Source organism: Hipposideros armiger, unplaced genomic scaffold, assembly GCF_001890085.2.
Source record: "Hipposideros armiger isolate ML-2016 unplaced genomic scaffold, ASM189008v1 scaffold_633, whole genome shotgun sequence".
Classification (NCBI taxonomy): Eukaryota; Metazoa; Chordata; class Mammalia; order Chiroptera; family Hipposideridae; genus Hipposideros; species Hipposideros armiger.
The window spans coordinates 704,749-722,842 of NW_017731983.1; the positions used below are offsets into that span (position 1 = coordinate 704,749).

General features: G+C 41.8%; 1 protein-coding gene across 23 annotated transcripts in view; it reads left to right on the plus strand.

Annotated features, from left to right (window-relative positions):
- The window catches only part of RBFOX2 (RNA binding fox-1 homolog 2), a 253,002-nt gene that overhangs the window by 22,899 nt on the left and 212,009 nt on the right, over positions 1-18,094 (plus strand). For 5 of the 23 annotated variants that reach the window (XM_019625538.1, XM_019625545.1, XM_019625542.1 and 2 more), the window contains exon 1: positions 15,487-15,580. The exons of 1 other annotated variant lie outside the window; for it this stretch is intronic. In XM_019625538.1, the coding sequence (XP_019481083.1) occupies positions 15,539-15,580 (42 nt within the window). In that variant the 5' untranslated portion in view covers positions 15,487-15,538. Of the gene's footprint in view, positions 1-15,480; positions 15,581-18,094 lie in introns of those variants that run through there. 17 more of the 23 variants (XM_019625529.1, XM_019625523.1, XM_019625530.1 and 14 more) reach the window with 6 other exon arrangements.

The following is an 18,094-nucleotide window of genomic DNA, read 5'->3' on the forward strand; positions in this document are numbered from 1 at the left end:
CCGTGTTCAGCTGACTGAGTGCCGAAAGGCAGGGGTGATGGTGGTGGGGGAGGGGAGCAGTAGGGAAAGGCGGGGACCTTGGGAGCCTCCAGACTGCCCTTAGGTGGGAGGAGTCAGGGTGAACCCTGTTCTCCCCGCCTCCTTTGGTTAAATGTGGTGTTTGGATTGTGGTGGGCTTTCTAGAGTCCTAAACTGCTTTGTGCTATGTTCTGCCATAATGCTGGTGTCCTTACAGAGAACAAATACAGGAAAAGGAATTTATGGAAATAAAGTTAACGGAAGGTCGGAATTCAGAAAGTCTAAAAACTCCTTTCTCTCCTTACAACTACACACACATGAACATTCACCTTGGAGTGTTTTCCCTTTAAGGAAAAGGCTGCAATTTTTTGGCAGGGCCGAGAGTTTGGATTGGCCCCCTCTGCTGTTGTTTGCCACGAAGACTCCTGACCAGTCCAGTTTTGTTCAGAGCTCTTTTGGGAGCCAGCCGAGCTGCCAAGTTCAACGTACACAGTCTGAAATGTGTTCGTGTTTAGGGAGTGGGCCCGGTCCCTCGCTGTGCGTCTCCTATAGTTCAGCTTTCCGTCTCCTATAGTTCAGCTTTCCACGGTCCCCCAGGAAATGCACCCCTGCCGTTTCTAGAACCCCATGTCATAGATTCACTTTTCTCTCAGTGTGTTTGAAGTCTTGCCAGTTTAGGGAGGGAGAAGTTTAAGTCCTCATTGAAGGGAAGCTCTTTTTAGGGAGCTTACCCAGAATGAGATACCCTCTCCAGTGACCCAGGAAAAGGAGCCCACTCAGCCTTCAGGTGACCTAGGATAGAAGAAGGAAAGAGGTCTCAGTTTTATGGGATCACTTTTTTTTCTACTTCCAGGTGTGACAAGGCAAAACGGGCCCTCTAAGAACTAGACCCTTGTCTGACCGTTTTACTTACGTGGGAAATATCAGGCACACACCTGAGATATAAAGACTGGTGTTATGCGGTAGGCACCTTTTGCCCTAAACCTTACTCGTGATCTATAGCAGTTCCTGCCGTTCTGGTTGGGGCTGAGGGCAAGGCTGCACGCTTAGAACAGTTCTAATCCAGCGCTAATCACAACCTTTCACTTGCTCCACTGGTTCTTAATCTCTGGATCCCAGCCTAGGGTCAAGAATTGGTTTCCGATTGCTATCAGCGGAACTGTTGAGACAGTTTTCAGTGCTCATACACTCGTGACAACTGTGGGTCAGGGGGTGGTTTATGTGGGTCTCTCTCTCTCTTTCTCTCTTTCTCTCTCTCTCGAGATATAAATGGCTTATTCAACATTTATTGAACCCTGTGATTAGTTTCAAGAGTTTATAATGCCAGCCTTTAAATTCATGGTGAAACATAATTTTCAGACTTATTAGAACCCTAACAGTTTAACAGAAGGAAGAAGATAAGAGCAAGAGCTCTAAAAAGCTCTCACATCCTCAAGGAATGTTCTTGGAGGAAGCAGCAGTCAGGGGACTCTCACAATGCTTTATAATTGCCTTATTGATATCAAGTCTTGAATTAAAATTACATTTGAACATCTCTGTGTCTGTCCTGTAGATTATAAACTTCCTGAAGATGGGGCAATTTCTCATTCTTTTTTGTATTCCTCAGAGAATCTTGGCCTTCTTCGTAGATTCAATAAATATTTGTTGAGCTCAATTAAATAGATAAGAAGCTTCTACAGTAAGCACAAAGGCCAGAATTATATTTCAGTCGTTTATTTGTGCATTTAATTCTGCAGGTCTTCGTGCTGTGCTTCCCTGATCAGTTTGCTGGGGGCAGATGACTAGCCCAGTACTTGTCCTTAAAGATTTTACCCCCGCCTTGGTTATGATATCAGTAAGCAATGTGAAGACAGAGAAGGGGGCTTAGAGAAGAGTCGCATTAGCTGACAGGCTCTGCCCATTCTCCCCTCCATGTTCCTAACTCCTTCCTGCACGATCTTTGAGGACAGTAAGAAATTTGCCTTAAAGTCGTTATTCCTAGGTAAGCCGCAGGCTGGTTGTGTATGTACTCATGTTTTGCTAGGTGTGTGGAAGTTGAGGGGGTGATGGTCCTGGAAATAGTCAGAGAATCTGCCTCCCTGCCACGTTTTGCTCTTGAAAAAACAGACCCAGGGAGATGAAGGAGTTTTTTTCCTAGCCACATGGCTAATGAGCGGCCATCAGGGCTGTTTTCTAGGTTTCTGAGTCTTAGTTCTAGGCATTTGCCGCACTACAGAGAAGTCCTTTTTTTAAATTTTTTTTTTTATAGAAAGCATCAGTAAAAACTGATTTCCTGCAGAAATGAATATTGGCAGTTTAACTGAGGAATGTGAGTTGGAAAAAGAGTTTTTCTTTTGAATGCTAGGAGAACCACCCCAAAATGGCTCCCTTTTTCTGCTTTTTGTGTGATTTAGAAGACAGGACAAAATGAGAAAAGTTTCATAAAGGACATGCTTCATTGAAACACTTAAAGAACAAAGCAGGCTTCTTCAAATTTCTAAAAATAACATTGAAAATATCCCAAAATTGTGTAAAACGAGATTTTAGTTGCACGAATGCTGTAATTTTCTTGGGGTCCCCGGGCCTGGGGAGGATGCTAGCCAGCTCTCTGAATGCTTCATATTGTTATGTGGCTCTTTTGTTTGTGGTGACCCCAGAATGTGAGATGGAATAATGTGCTCTGAAGAATGATTTGGGGGGAAGGGATGGGAAGGTTGCAGGCGGGAAAGCACAGCCTCGTGCTTTTCCCCCCCTTAAAGGAAAGGCCTGCGAGGAGCCTGATCCTAACAGATTCCAGATGGGCCTGCTGCAGTACAAAGGTTTCCAGTGTTTGGGATGGGGCTGACCGAGGGGGCCCCCTGAGCACTTCCTGTGCAGCCCTGCAATTGTACTCACCTAATCAGAAACAGCCCTGACTGCTGGAGCACAGAGCAACACCTCCGGCTCTCTAGGTGCCTCCTTCTGTCCCTGCCCTGGTCACCTCCCCATTTCAGCCTCCTTTCCGCTCTAGCCTCTTCTCCGTTTGCTTTCAGGGAACAGTAAAAAAATTATATGAATACGAATATCTGTATTGCCCTATTCCTTGTGGGGGTGGGAGCGGGGAAGAGGAGGAGGAGGAGGAGGGAAGGGGAGGGAGGAATGGCCAAATTAAAGGCAGATGCAGAAAGGCCTTTTTCTGGCCCTGGCAGCTGTTTGCTGGAAGTGGGTATTGGGAACATGAGAATGGGAAGCCAACTTGGAAAACCGAGCTAGCCACTCTTTACTTTTTTATTTTTTCAATCCAGGCACCCTTTCCAAAGGGTTTAGAATATTGCACAGGGATGTTTACGTTATAAACAGAGGCTCTCTGGCCCTTCCTGGCTGTGTGGCAAAGGGCGAGTTTGACTGTGACTTTGTACTCAGTAGAGGGAGAAAGGGGTTTTGCACTCAGGTCCCATGTAGCGCTGTTTCCAGGGGAGCATACCTGCTTTGCTGTGCTGTAGACTTGAATTTGGCTGGCTTCTCAGCGACTGCACAATATCTCGGGCGCTCTGCAGAGGTTACAAGAAGATTTGGTGGTGACGCTCAGCTGCAGGGACCTTGACTCATTCTTAAGGGCCTTCCAGACTCCACCAGAATGTGTTTTATGTATAAACTTAATTTTCTGTTTTGGTTCAGATGCCTGTTAGACTGAGGGTATGCTTGGTATTCAAATCGCAGGCTCCTCAAGCTAGCTGACGATTGCAGAAACTCTGCGGTCCCAGGGGTTCATCCAGGTCTGTGCAGTTTCATTCTGCTCCATTTGGGTATTCATGTTGTTGCATAAATGTGAATTTTTAGGATAGACTATGTAAAAATATACTATATAGTCATGAAGTTCTCAGCAACGTTGGTGTACTGTCCTGGCCTGTCTACTTTTAGTGTCCCTTTTATTCTCTTCTAAGTATGATAGTCACATTTTTTCTTGAGCCCCATGTGGAATATGTTGTCTGATGAAAAACTTTTGTGCTGTTTCTAGGTAACAAGGTTGTCTGGGAGATATAGTTTGGAAATGGAAATATTTGAATTTCTAGAATATTCTGATGTTAGTGGGAATAATGGATCGAGTATTTGAAACTGGGATTGCTTAAGACAGGTCACATGACCACCCTTCTTCTGAGTGAGTGTTAGCAATAATACCGTGTTTCCCTGAAAATAAGACCGGGTCTTATATTAATTTTTGCTCCAAAAGACACATTTTATTCATTTATTCATGTACAAAAATCTACATTTATTCAAATATGGTCATGTCTGGCTGACGATCCTAACTGGGGCTTGTTTGAGGTAGGGCTTATATTACAAGCACCCTGAAAATCACGCTAGGGCTTATTTTCCAGTTAGGTTTTATTTTCGGGGAAACACAGTAGCATTGAAGCTAATGCAGGATTACCTGATCTGTTTAGCCATCAGCTGCTTGTGATAATGTCCTCAATTTACCAGTAGGATCTTCTTTCTCACCTTTATGTTTTAAAATCCTCCATTAGGTGTGAAGACCAGAAGGCACCTAAGGGGTTTGTTTGCTTGCTTGTTTGTTGAGTGGCTGTAATTTGCCAAGAATCATATTATCTCACTTAATATGAGGTGGCCTTCCATTTGCCAACGAGGAAACTTCACTTGCCCAGTGTCACACAGCTGGTAAGTGTCAGAGAGACAAGCTCCACCCATCATGTTCTGGACCCAAAGGTGGTAGAGATTCTTCCGCACCCTGAGTTGTGTGTGTGTAAGTCCTAAATTCTTCTCAGGAGGAAATTCTTTCCTAAGGGGAATGTAGTGATTAAAAATTTGTTTAACGATCATTTTAAACTTCTTATTATCGTCATCGTCTTCCCTTTTTAGACGTGCTAACTTTATGCCTCTGACATATAAGGAGCTGATAGAGAGGAAGGAGGTGAACCATTTAGTTACTGTTTATAGGGAGGCTTTGAGGCTCTAAAAGCTGCTGTTTAGTTTTTTTAATTGCACTTTTTATTGGGATAATTGTAGATTGACGTGCAGCTGCACAGAAACTTCTTTGGAAATGGCAGGAAGGCAGAGGCCCTGCTTGAAAGCAGACAAACACCTTTCCTCATCTTCTAAAACTGTGGGGAGGGACTATGTGCGCGGCTCTTGAGAGCTTGCGTCACCTTGGCAGCCAGCTCTGCTGTCTTTGGGATGCTTACTTGTCAAACACTGAGTGCTGTCAGGTACTGAGTGCTTGTCAGATGCTGAGTGCTGTCAGGTACTGAGTGCTTGTCAGATGCTGAATGCTGTCAGGTACTGAGTGCTGTCAGACACTGAGTGCTTGCCAGATGCTTAGTACTGTGCCGTTGGAGCACCCAGTTGTAGTTTCGTTTCAGGCAGGCCATCCCATGAAATCTGGATTTGCTTGAGCAGAGACCACACTGAGAAGATAGGGATAGGCCACGGTGGAGACAATAGTCCACCTTGGAAGAAATGAGTCAGAATTGATAGGGGTGAATCAGCCAGACATCTTTAATTGTGGTCACTCCGAAGATTCCTTTCATTGTGTTCCCATTAGTTTAGATGTCATCTTCCTAAGGAGACCTTTTTTTTTTAAAAGACTTTTTTATATTGGGGAATTAGGGGATGGGAACAGTGCTGGGGAATTGGGGGAAGGGGAACAGACAAGTTGTTGTCCTTTTGTTCTTCAGTCTAGTTATGGAGGAAGTTGCTTCACTGGCCCAAGCTGGCACCATCATTGCCCTTTTTCCGGGCGAGGCAGATCAGTCGCCGGCTTCTGGACGGCCACTCACGGCGACTGCTGGCCGCTCACGCTGGCTGCTGGCTACACACGGTAGCCCATGGCAACCTACTGCAGCAGGGGCTGCAGCCTACGCCGTCGCCAGCTACTCAGGGCAGCCCAGCTCCAGGTTGAGCTGTTGTTCAGCATCTTAGCTGTAGAGGGCAGTGTCACTGGCCCTCATATGTGGGATCCAAACCGGGGCCCTCTGGCATCCCAAGCCGGCTCTTAACCAACGTGCCACTCGGCCGTCCCCTAAGGAGGCCTTTTTTAATCCTAAAGTACATTTATCCCCATTTTCTTTAATGTTTATTGTGATGTTTGACTAAACTTCATCAGGGCAGGGACTGTCTGTGTTTCTCACTGTATTTACATGACCTCTAGACTGCTAGAGCATAGTAGGTGTACATGCCATAAAAGTTTGTTGCATAAATGAATACCGTGGGAAATTATGGTTCCTGTTGAAGAGCTTCATTCTTAGCTGGTCATGCCTTTGTGTATTATTTTGGGTCAGAGCACTAACTTGGAAAATTTTCCGGATTAAAGAGTTTTAATTCTGTAGGTTTCTTTTCTTCTTGTAAACAAGGTTATAAACTACTCAAGCTTGAGGGTCATCCCTTAAGCTCTGTTAATGGATTCTTGCTTTATTTCAGAAAATGTGCTTAAGGCCTAGAAGCCCAGGCTGTAAAGCATCTGGTCCACCTTGACCTCTAAAATTAGCAGACGTGTTCTTTTCCCTCCTGTTCTGCCTGTTTGGAAGAGCAGCACAATTCTATTTTGAGGCTTGTTACAAAATAAAACCCAGTGACTCTGGTTTAAAAACTCTCTGCTCATCTAAATTGGTTTAATGACAATTCTTTAACCCCTTTCAACTTCTCATCCCAGACTTGACCTTCCCTAATTATCTTTTATAAAATAGGGGTCATGTACACGTATATATTTGATCTCTAACTCACTGAGACCCTTTCTTAAGCTTGGCTGTTCTTCTTTTTTCTTCCTTCCTTCCTTCCTTCCTTCCTTCCTTCCTTCCTTCCTTCCTTCCTGCCTTCCTGCCTTCCTGCCTTCCTGCCTTCCATCCATCCTTCCATCCATAACCTTTCTCCTCAAGACCAGGAAGAAAAGGATAAGTAGTGATGGGCAAGAAAATTATAAAACATTTAGGAAGAAAATGTAGGTTGTGCGGGTGTGTCAAAGTATAATACATACATGTATTTTCTTCTTTCTGCCCCACTCTTCTCTAGCTAGAATGAGATCTTTTTTATTCTGGGAAAAATTGCATAATTTCTAGATTCAGCTATTTCTTTTAGGTAGTTGGGTAATAATACCGAGTAGGTAGCTTTTACCTTATTAAGATCTTTACTGTACTCTTATGAAAATTGGTAAATGATTTTTAGATGTGTATATAGAAGAAGCAGTTGCAGAGAGAAAGTAATGCCTTTGTCCTGCTGTCCCTTATTGAAACAGAAATTTGGAGAGCTGAGGATGGTGGAAGATTATTTATGATTTTTAAGCTCTGATGTCAAAATCCTCAGTGAGTTTTACTTAAACATTAGACACAACTAATACTTGAGTGTCATGCTATCAGGTAAGGTTAATATTCACTCGGGTCAGGGATCACCTCTTACCTATCCCCTTTATCTGTTGTAGCACCTAACTCAGTCTCGGGCACATAATAGGCACTTAATTAATGTAAATTAGTGTGATTTTGCTCAATTCACAGATTATTTGAGTTGGTTGATCTATTTGGTGGAAGAAAACTTCACCTGTGCATTTTGTATATACATAACAGTGTGCCTAGGAAATGTAAAAATAAGGCATTTGAAATGCTACTTTATTAAAGTTTCCAAAAGAAAACATATGAGAATATCTTCATGATAGTCTTTACTTGAACCAGAACATAAATACTAAGTGTAAAGGAAAAAATGATTGATTGACTACATTAAAATTAGGAATATCTGTTCATTAAAAGACAACCACTAAGAAAGTTAAAAGGCAAACCATAGAGTAGGAGAAGATATTTGCAGTATAGGTATCTGTTTGGTGTCCAGAATATATAAAAACTCTTACAAATCAATATGTAGAAGAAGTCCTATAAATCAATCTTGGAACAACCTAGTAAAAAAATGGGCAAACGATTTAAAAAGGAACTTCACAAACGATGATATCCAAATGCCCAAAAAGCGATTCACATCATTAATCATCAGGGCACAGCAAACAACCACAGTGAAATACTGCTACACTCACTCCAGGATAACTAAAGTGAAACAGGCAGACATTACCACGTCTTAGCAAGGTTGTTCATCATGAGGAGCCCTACACACTGCGGTGGGAAAGTAAAGTGGTACAACTTTGGAAAACTGGCAGTTGGCAGTATCTCTCACAGATGAGTGAACATCAGTGTACCCTACAACCGGCATTTCCATTCCTGGTTATAACCAACAGAAATGTGCTCAAACTCGGATGTGCACCATAAGATATGTACAAAAATATATGTAGCAGTGTTTTTTGTAATAGCCCCAATCTGGAAATAATACAAAATGCCTTTCAACATTACTGAAATGTTTTTCAATAAATTGATATTTATAAATGGAATACTTTACAGTAATGACGATGAATAAGCTATTGGATCATTTTACAAATACAATGTGGAGTAAGCAAAGCAAGCACAAAAGAGTACATAGTGTGCAATTCCGTTTATATAAATTTCAAAACAGGCAGGATGAGTCTATGGTATTAAAGTCATCGCTGCAGCCTGGTAGAGGAGTGACTTTGCAGAGGCATGAGAGGGGCTTCAGGAGGGCCTGCAGTGTTCTTTATTTTTTTACCCAGAGGCTGCTTACATGGGTATGTCACTTTGTGGAAATTTATTTAGTATACGTATTATTTTTACCCGTTTCTGTATATACGCGTATAGTCACGTCATTAAAAAGTTTACTTAAAAATTTGATTCTACTTTTATCCTATGCTTGCGTCAGATGATGCATAGGCTTCCTCTCATACATGTGCTAATCCTTTGCCTGTCAAAGCTGGTAGCATGTGGGTATGTACACACTTTATGTATTTATATGTTAGGGTTGTTGTGTGGGCATGAAGATGCTTCTTTCATTAATCTAAATCTGCTTTTCAGATAGTCAACACTCAGAGTTTCACACAGCCTAGGAAAGGAAAATTGATTGAATAAACACTCCACTGATCACTTTTTGAACCAGTTCTCTGAGTAGAATAAGGAAATTTTCACTCTGCTTCGCAGGGCGGCAAATTTGGATTTTGCTCTGCAGACAGAAGAACTCTTAATAAGGGTTCTCAGCCACTAACAGCTTCATTTTCAAAAGAGTGCACCTCATTTTGACCTTTATTCTTTTTTTTAAATTGAGATCTAATTGACATATAACATTGTTAGTTTCAGGGGTGCAGTGTAATGATTCGATATATGTCTGTATTGTGAAATGATCACCATAATATGTCTAGTTAACATCCACCACCTCATATAGTTACAGATCTTTTTCTTGTGATGAGAACTTTTAAGATCTACTTTCTTAGCAACTTTCAAATTTACAATATAGTATTATTAACTATAGTCACCAGGGTATACATTACACACTCATCTCTTATTTTGTAACTGGAAGTTTTACCTTTGACCCTCTTTACCCACCCTACACCTCTGGCACCCACCAGTCTGTTCTCTGTATCTGTGAGTTCATTTTTTAAAAAAAAAAAGATTCCACATGTGAGATCTTACAATATATATCTTTTTGTTTTTCTCTGTTTGACTTACTTCACTTAGCTTAATGCCCTCAGGATCCATCCATATTGTTGCAAATGGCAGGATTCCCTTTTTATGGCTGAATAATATTCATATTCATATATATATATATATATATCAATCACATTTTCTTTATCCATTCATCCATCGATGGATACTTAGGTTTCCACATCTTGGCTATTGCTGTAATGAACATGGGGGTACCTTTTCAAATTAGTGTTTTTATTTCTTCAGGAGTAACTACCCAGGAGTGGGATTACTGGATCATATGGTAGTTCTATTTTTAGTTTTTTGAGGAACTTCCATACTGTTTTCCATAGCGACTGCAGTCCCACCTATAGGATACTAGGGTTCCCTTTTCTCCATATTCTCACCAACACTTGTTTTTTCATGTCTTTTTTTTTTTTTATTAGTTTCAGGTGTACAAAGCAACGTAATAGACATTTACACCCCTCACAAAGTTCTAACCCCCCCCCAATCTACTACCCCTTTGACATTGTATATAGTTGTTANCCAATCTACTACCCCTTTGACATTGTATATAGTTGTTAACAGTACCATTGACTATACTTCTTATGCTATACTTTACATCTTGGTGTGTATGAATATAAAAAAATATATATATATATATATATATATATATATATATATGGGGTCATCGGGAAAGTCATGATGTATTTTTCTATGTTTTTCAATTCAAAGATGTGTCACGACTTTCCTGAAGACATATATATATATAGCCGGGAAAGTCATGACGTATTTTTTCTATGTTTTTTGTTGCAAGAATGCGCCATGACTTTTCTGACAGCCCAACACACACACACACACACACACACACACACACACACATTTATAATTGACATTCAATATTATTCTATTTCAGCCTCAAGTGTACAACGCAGTGGTCAAGCATCTACACAGTCTATGAAGTGATCCCCCTGATAAGTCCAATGCTCATCTGGCACCTTACATGGTCTTTGCAACATTGTTGATTATATTCCCCATACTGTGTTTCATATCCCCATGACTGTTTTGTGACTACCAATTTGTGCTTTCTAATCCCTTCACTTTCTGCCCCATCCTCACCCCCTCCCATCTAGCAACAGTTCAGGTTTTTCTTGTTTTTTTGATAATAGCCTTTCTGACAAGTGTGAGGTGGTATCTCACTGTGGTTTTAAACTGCATAACATTGAGGATTAGTGACGTTGAGCTCCTTTCATGTACCTGTTGGCCATCTCTGTTTCTTCTTTGGAAAAATGTTTATTCTGATCCTCTGCCCATTTTATAATCAGACTGTTTTTGCTATTGAGTAGTATGAGTTATTTATATATTTTGGATATTGACCCATTATCAGAAATATTGGGTCATCGGGAAAGTCATGATGCATTTTTGCATTGAAAAACAGAAAAATATGTCATGACTTTCCCGACAACCCAATATGATTTGCAGATATTTTCTCCCAATCCGTAGGTTGCATTTTCATATTGTTAGTGGTTTCTTGTACTGTGCAGAAGCATTTGATTGATCTTTATTCTTTTAATGGACACTGTAGAGAGGAGAAATCTCCACATGGTGTTAAGATTTCCCCCCCTTACTCTATAGAAACCTAACTGACAGTAAGGCGCTTTAGGAAAATCTAACCTGGATAAGGTAGAAAACCTAGAAGATCTTGTCTTCTCTCAGCTGGTCATATCTCTCAAGCCTCCACCCTAACCTTAGTAAAATATTTGAACATTCTCTTAAGTTTGCCATGTTGTCTGATGACCATAATTTGGTAATTTTCATTTTCTCTCTGTGGAAGGCCCTTACCTGCCTCATTTATCTATGTGAACTGGAGCTCATTCTCCGTACCTTCTAGAGCAGCAGTTCTCAACCTGTGGGTTGTGACCCCTTTGGGGGTCGAACGACTCTTTCACAGGGGCCGCCTAAGACCATCGGAAAACAAAAAGATATTTACATTACGATTCATAACAGTAGCAAAATTACAGTTATAGAGTAGCAACGAAAATAATTTTATGGTTGGGAGTCACCACAACATGAGGAACTGTATTAAGGGGAACTGCATTAGGAAGGTTGAGAACCGCTGTTCTAGACAGCCATTCCCTCTAATGCAGGGGTCAGCAAACTGCGGCTCGCGAGCCACATGTGGCTCTTTGGGTACATTCTGTCTCAAAAGTTTGCCGACCCCTGGAAGAGCCAATCCTGTCCCTCACAACAATTTAAAAATTATTCAAGAGCCATATATATATATATATATATATTTTAAAGATTTTTATTGGGGAATTGGGGGGATGGGAACAGTGCTGGGGAATTGGGGAAAGGGGAACAGACAAGTTGCTGTCGTTTTGTTCTTCAATCTAGTTGTGGAGGATGTTGCTTCACTGGCCCAAGTTGGCACCATCATTGCGCTCTTCTCTGGCGAGGCAGATCAGTCGCCGGCTTCTGGACGGCCGCTCACGCTGGCTGCTGGCCACACACGGTAGCCCATGGCAATCCACTGCCACAGGGACTGCAGCCCACGCCGTCGCCGGCGACTCATGGCAGCCCAGCTCCAGGTTGAGCTGTTGTTCAGCATCTTAGCTGTGGAGGGCAGTGTCACTGACCCTCATATGTGGGATCCGGACCGGGGCCCTCTGGCATCCCAAGCGAGTTCTTAACCATCGCGCCACTCGGCCGGCCCCATAAATATATTTTTACATAATCACCATTATGTGAATAATATCCTTTAAAGATTTTATAAATGAAACTATGATAGCTTTATTTTCATTTTCAATTTTACTTCAGAGCCTGCGGCTCGTGAGCTGCAGTTTGCTGACCCCTGGCGGCTCTTTGTCTCAAAAGTTTGTCGATCCCTGCTCTACTGTATGCTCACTGTGCCTTGATACATCTCTGCTATAGCACATGTCACATTGTAGCTGTGTTTGTCCTCCAGTGCCAGCTAGCCTTTTGAGACTATCAACTGGCATGTGGTAATCAATAAATATTGAAAGAAAGGATGAATGATAGCCATATTTTCTGAAAGACAATAGCTATTTTCTAAAGGATAAAAGCCAGTTATAATATTTGACATCAGTAGATACATGTTCTAAATTTTTTTCAAAAGAAGTGATATTTTGCATTAACTTCTCAGTAAAACCAGGGATGTGCATTTACAACGGTACCTATTGTTGGAAGTAGGAGAGAGTGATGCTAGCTGGTTCATATTGGTATCAGACGCTTGACCTTGGCCGCTTTAGTGTTGTCCTCTAATCAGCTGATTTAATTTTAGTGGAATCCCTGGAGAAGTACTTTGAAATGCACTGGTTCTAATTGCAGAAATTTAGAAATTGTAAATCTAATGTATAGATGCTGACTGCACTAGGGTTTATGGATTAAAACCAGCAGATGAGACTGTGTAGGTATTAGGACATTATGACTGGGCCAGTGTAGGCATTCTGACAATGATAATTTTGTGCATATCAAATACTATAAAATTAAATTCCAGAATATGTTATCTGAAATTTTGTCATTTCACTTCAGCATTTAATTTCTCAAGCCAGTTTTAATTTAAAAAGATCTGAGTAGAATCATTGCCGTTTGTCCAGAAGTTTAAGATAATTGGATTAGAATAATAAATCAGTAAGTATTGAGTGCCTGCTTAGGGTTCAATACTTAAAAAATAAGTGATACTTAAAAAATATGACTTTGACCTTGATGTCGAGCAACCTATGTTTTATTGATGACATAAGAAAACACAGATACAACATGATTTCTAAATATTTCCTTCCAACCCCAACAGTCTGTAAATTGGAGGCCAAGTAGAAAATGCATAGACTTTGGAGTCCAAACAGATCTGGGTTGAATCTTGGCTTTTAAAAATATTAAATGAGTTATATAACCTTGATCACGTTGACATCTCTAGAACTCTTGTTTCTCCGTTTGCAAAGTGAAGTAAGAATAAAAACAACTTGCTGTTTTTTGGTTTTATTTTTGAGAAGTAGTGAGAAGCCGTATAAGAAAACTCTGGTGCACAAGTGCCCTGAATGCTCACGTGAGCGACAGGAGTAGATAACTAGGGCTTTATTTGCAGCAGCTCACTCAGTCCAGGCCATTGTTGATAGATTTCATAAGGATATAATAACTAACCTAAGTCAAGCTCAGTAATTGACCTGCTCTTGGAAGCTATGCTTCAGCCTTCCCCCCGTAGAATAAGGTGACTGATCTGTTTGTTTTTAAGCGTTTAGAAGGTCTTTTGGAAGAGTGCTTATCATGGTTAGCCTGTGGAACTTTCTGACCAGCGATGGTACACAGGAAAGGTTTCACACGAGGAATGGCTTGTTAGGAGTCCACAAGGGGTAAGATAAGAAAGCACGTAGCTCAGAGATGGGCTAATCAGACTGAGTCCCTTGCTCCCCTCCATCCCTCCAGAATGTGACTTTCAGCTGTTTACTAGCAAACTGCATCTTTGGGTGTGTTTTCTCATAGCAGTTGTGAAGCTTATTTTGGATGCCTGTGTGTTAGCTAGTGGGACATTTTGACTTTGCTAAATGTTCCAAATTGTTTAAATTCTGTTTGCGGTAAGTGACTATTTCTTATTACACTAAGTCATTTTCTGTTCATGTCTATTTTTTTCACTGGAGAGCTGGTGCCCTGGAGCTGAGTCTTTGCCCTGCAAATGGAAAATACAGTTTTCCCGGGTGTTTCTTATTTTAATCCACTCCCTTTCATACTACAAGGCTCTGACCTCCTTGGAGCCTTTCCTACTTGGTTACAATTGATGCTTTGTCCTTTAAAGTCATATAGGACATAGCTGCTTGGTTGATTCAGTGTTCAGCTATCACATATGGCTCTGAGAAAAAAATTCCTCCCCTAGAATGGGAGGTGGGCAGCTGAACTGGGAAACGAAGCCCTGGTCCATATTCAGTCATCATTTAGGGAGAGTGAGTAGCAATTTCAAAATTTGAGTCAGGACTAAGCAAAGAAAAAACAGGGCCAGCTCCAAAATTGGTAAGTAGTCAAAAATTGGCTGGTGTATGAGGCTGGATTATTCTAGAAGTATGCACCTTTTAAGGAATTGTCTATGGTTCAAGACATTATGCATATCTTATGGTATATCTGTGCTTAATCAAGGATACTTTTCTGCAAGTTCATGTTCTCCCTCTGCGGATTATTAATTTCTGTTAATATCCACAGGAATTTCACTGCTAATGATGTCAGCTTACTCTCTATTTATTCAGTCCCTTTGGCCCAGGGACTTAAACTACTTTACATTAATTTTGTCAGTAATTCTTACAGCATCCCTGTGTGGGAGCTGCTTTTTAGATGAAGGGATGTGAGAACTTGCTCCAATTTACGTAGCAGGTCAGCCCCTGGGATGGAAAATTGGACCCAGGATTTGTTGTTCCAGGCTTAGCGTGTTTGGTCACTGAAGTATGCCGTCTTTCTCCCTCACTTCTCTCCTCTTTTCCCTTCTGGTAGAGGAAATATTACCAAGCAGATTGCTAGAGAATCGGTCTTTTAAGAAGTTAGAGACCGTTGTGCCTTTAGGCATGACTTGGGATGGAAGGAAGCTGCAGAAGACATGCTCGGCACATCAGATGTTTTTTGACCGGTGCATACTTAAATTTTTGTTCTCTCGTTGGGAGGAAAGGTGGGTGTGAGAATTTTTGTGTGTGCCAGTCTTATATGGGGGCATTCCAGCTCAGCAGATACTGTTTTTGGGTTGGGGGCCAGAGAGAAGGCGGTGAAGCAGCCACTTTGGGGTGGGCTTGAGAGGAGGATGAACTGTAGGCAGGAGGACATTTCTCTGTGTTTCATTAGTCATAGGACTCTGAGTCCCAAGTAGCTAAATTTAGCCCAGGTTCCTGTTGAAAGCATCATTTTTTTGGGGCGGGTGGTGGGGGAAAACGGAAAACCTTTTTGTGTATCCTGCTCTGTGAAGCCAATAGGGAAGCAGGAGGAGGTGAGGTTGCCATGGAGATGGTAGCTGTGTGCAAGGGGAGAGCAGCAGGGTTTAGAATTCCAGGAAGGAAGAGAGAGTGATGTCATCAGATTCCATGGACCAGCCCAGGAACCCCTGTGAGGTTGGTGGGGAGTTGGGTGTGCGTGGGGGGGGGTGGAGTGGGAGTTTGTGCAGGGGAATTTGTGGCTTCAGTAAGGTGTGGGGAGTCCAGTTCAAGCAGAGAGGTTGGTTGTGTGGAATTGTGCTGATCTGCATTAATGCCTGCTTTTTAAAAATCTGTAAAGCATTCTGAATTTGCAGAATGTTTTCTTTGTTGAAAAAGGACGTATTCATTTAACAAAGGAGCAAATCTAGGTGTGGAATATAATGTCTTTTTACAGTTATATTCCTGTAGTATTTGCTTGTGCCTTTATCCCTTGTATGTGAGGGTATTTGTGCATACATTTTGGATATACAGTTGCCTTTGTGTGATGCTTTTTATGGTGCTGCATGCAGTTCAATGCTTCATTAATACCTGATTATCATGTTTATTTTTCTATGAATGGATGTGTGTACAGCAAACACACTTTTTATGAGAAAGATCTGAAAGAAAAACAGAGCAGTTGTTTTTGCGGCAGAAGGGAAGACTGCGTGCTTCAAGACAGCCGTTGTGAACATAAGTGTGCGTGTCCGTACTGATTGTGAAGGGCAAACGTGGTTCTTTTAGAATGACTGTGAGGCTAAATTTCCTTTGAAACAAATATAACAGAATCTGTGCATCCAAATGAGTTAGTTCTGCCCTTGAAAATAGTCACTTTGGCTCTGGTGACACAGCAAAACATAGACTTCTCATTTGGAATCGGTTTGAGAGATGAGTGATGAGGAAAACATTTTCAGTACCTAACACTGGATTTTTTTATTTTAAAAAATACCTTACCTGATCAGACACTAAGGCTTCTTTGAATTGGCTTTTCCTGGTGCAGGATTGTCAGAAGTCAAATCTATGCGCAAATGATGAGCTTTTATCCCAGTTAAGATATTTAAAGTTGTAGATTTAGCTTCTGAAGGCATTTTCATTTTCAGAGCAAGAGCTCTTAGAGTATTTAGTTTAGCAATGGCGGGGTTTTGAATGATGGCGGCATCTGAGGAATAAGAACATAACCTACCCAGGGAGACATCTTCTGAGGTGACCCATTTGGATAGATTTGTTCAAACATGTCTGTTATAATCAGTGACATGACCATTGGGGAATGTGGGCAGCAGGGCTATGCGTGTGTCTGGGAGCACAGACTCTTTGGAACCAGGTTGGCTCCAGTCGGAACCCCTGTTCTGCGACTCCCTGACTAACCTTGGGCAGGGAACCGTCCCTTGGTGCGTTAGTTTCCGCGTGGACGAGTGTAAAGTAGGAATGATGGTGCTGTGAGTACCAGCCGTGCAGTGTGGTGGTGGGGGCTGGTAGGCACCGAGACATTTGGTATGTTCTCAGTCAATGCTTACTTTGGTTATTGTCTTTAATGATACATTTCTTTGAATTACAGAATTATGAGGTAGGAGATCCCAGACACCACTGAACGCCTTGGAAGGAGGGGCCCAGGAATCTGTAGTGTTTAAATGATTTCCAGATGGTTCTGATGCTCAGCCACATTTGGGAACCGTTACTGAGTATAGTCTATTTTGAGTATGGCCCCAGCACTGGCAGCTGCATTGTCTCCTGGGAGCTTGTTAGAAATGCAGAATCTCAGGGGCCACCCCAAACCCACTGAACCCGAATCTGCATTTTTAATAAGATCCCCTACAGTGACCTGTATGCAGGTTAACATTTAAGAAACACTGCTTTTCTCCTAGCAAGGGGAGTAATTGGGTGCTAACTGCAGGTCAAAGATGCATCACCTCTCGGTTATTCCCATTGGTGGAAGAGGAAGGTCTGGCTAAGCTGGTGTGTAGGTGAGCATGCGCTTGCTTACTTTCCCTGTTGCTTGGCCTGGGGACAAAGGCCTCTCCGGACTAAGTCACTGTGTCCCATGGAGTGGAAAGGGCACAGTACTAGCTGTTTGGCCTTGGTCCAGTCATTTCATCTTTCTGAGTCTCCGCTCCTTACCTGACAATGGAAGTAATACCTAGACCATGAACTAATGTGTATAAAGTACCTAGAATACTGCAGTGCCTACATATACTAGCGCCTTTCTCCCCTTCAGCCTTTCAGTGATCATCTGTATAGTTCTGCCTCCTCAGAAAAGGCCGCCAGTGGACACCCACTACCATCCAGTCTGTGTGCGTTCCTTGCCTCTTGCCCTTCTCCCAGCCATCTTGACCTCTAATTGTACTACAGAGAAGTACATGTATAATTTTCTTTGCTGCCCATTTCTACAAAGTGCCTTTTACTTAATGGAGATTGTTATCCAAGAGGGCTGGACGAACTATAGGAGTTGAATATTGAGCTGGTACAGGAATCAAGGTCTGATGAGATCTGAGAGAGGCAGCTCTGTTAGCAAGTTTAATAGCTGACCACATGTTTAAAACAATTAAGTTTGTATTTTTAAAAAATTGGTATTGGAAGAAAAAGAACCCTAAATAAATTCAGAGGGTTTCATATGAAATCTTTTAGACTTGCTCCAAGCAAGAATTAGCACGCAATTATCAGAAGATCATTGAATTG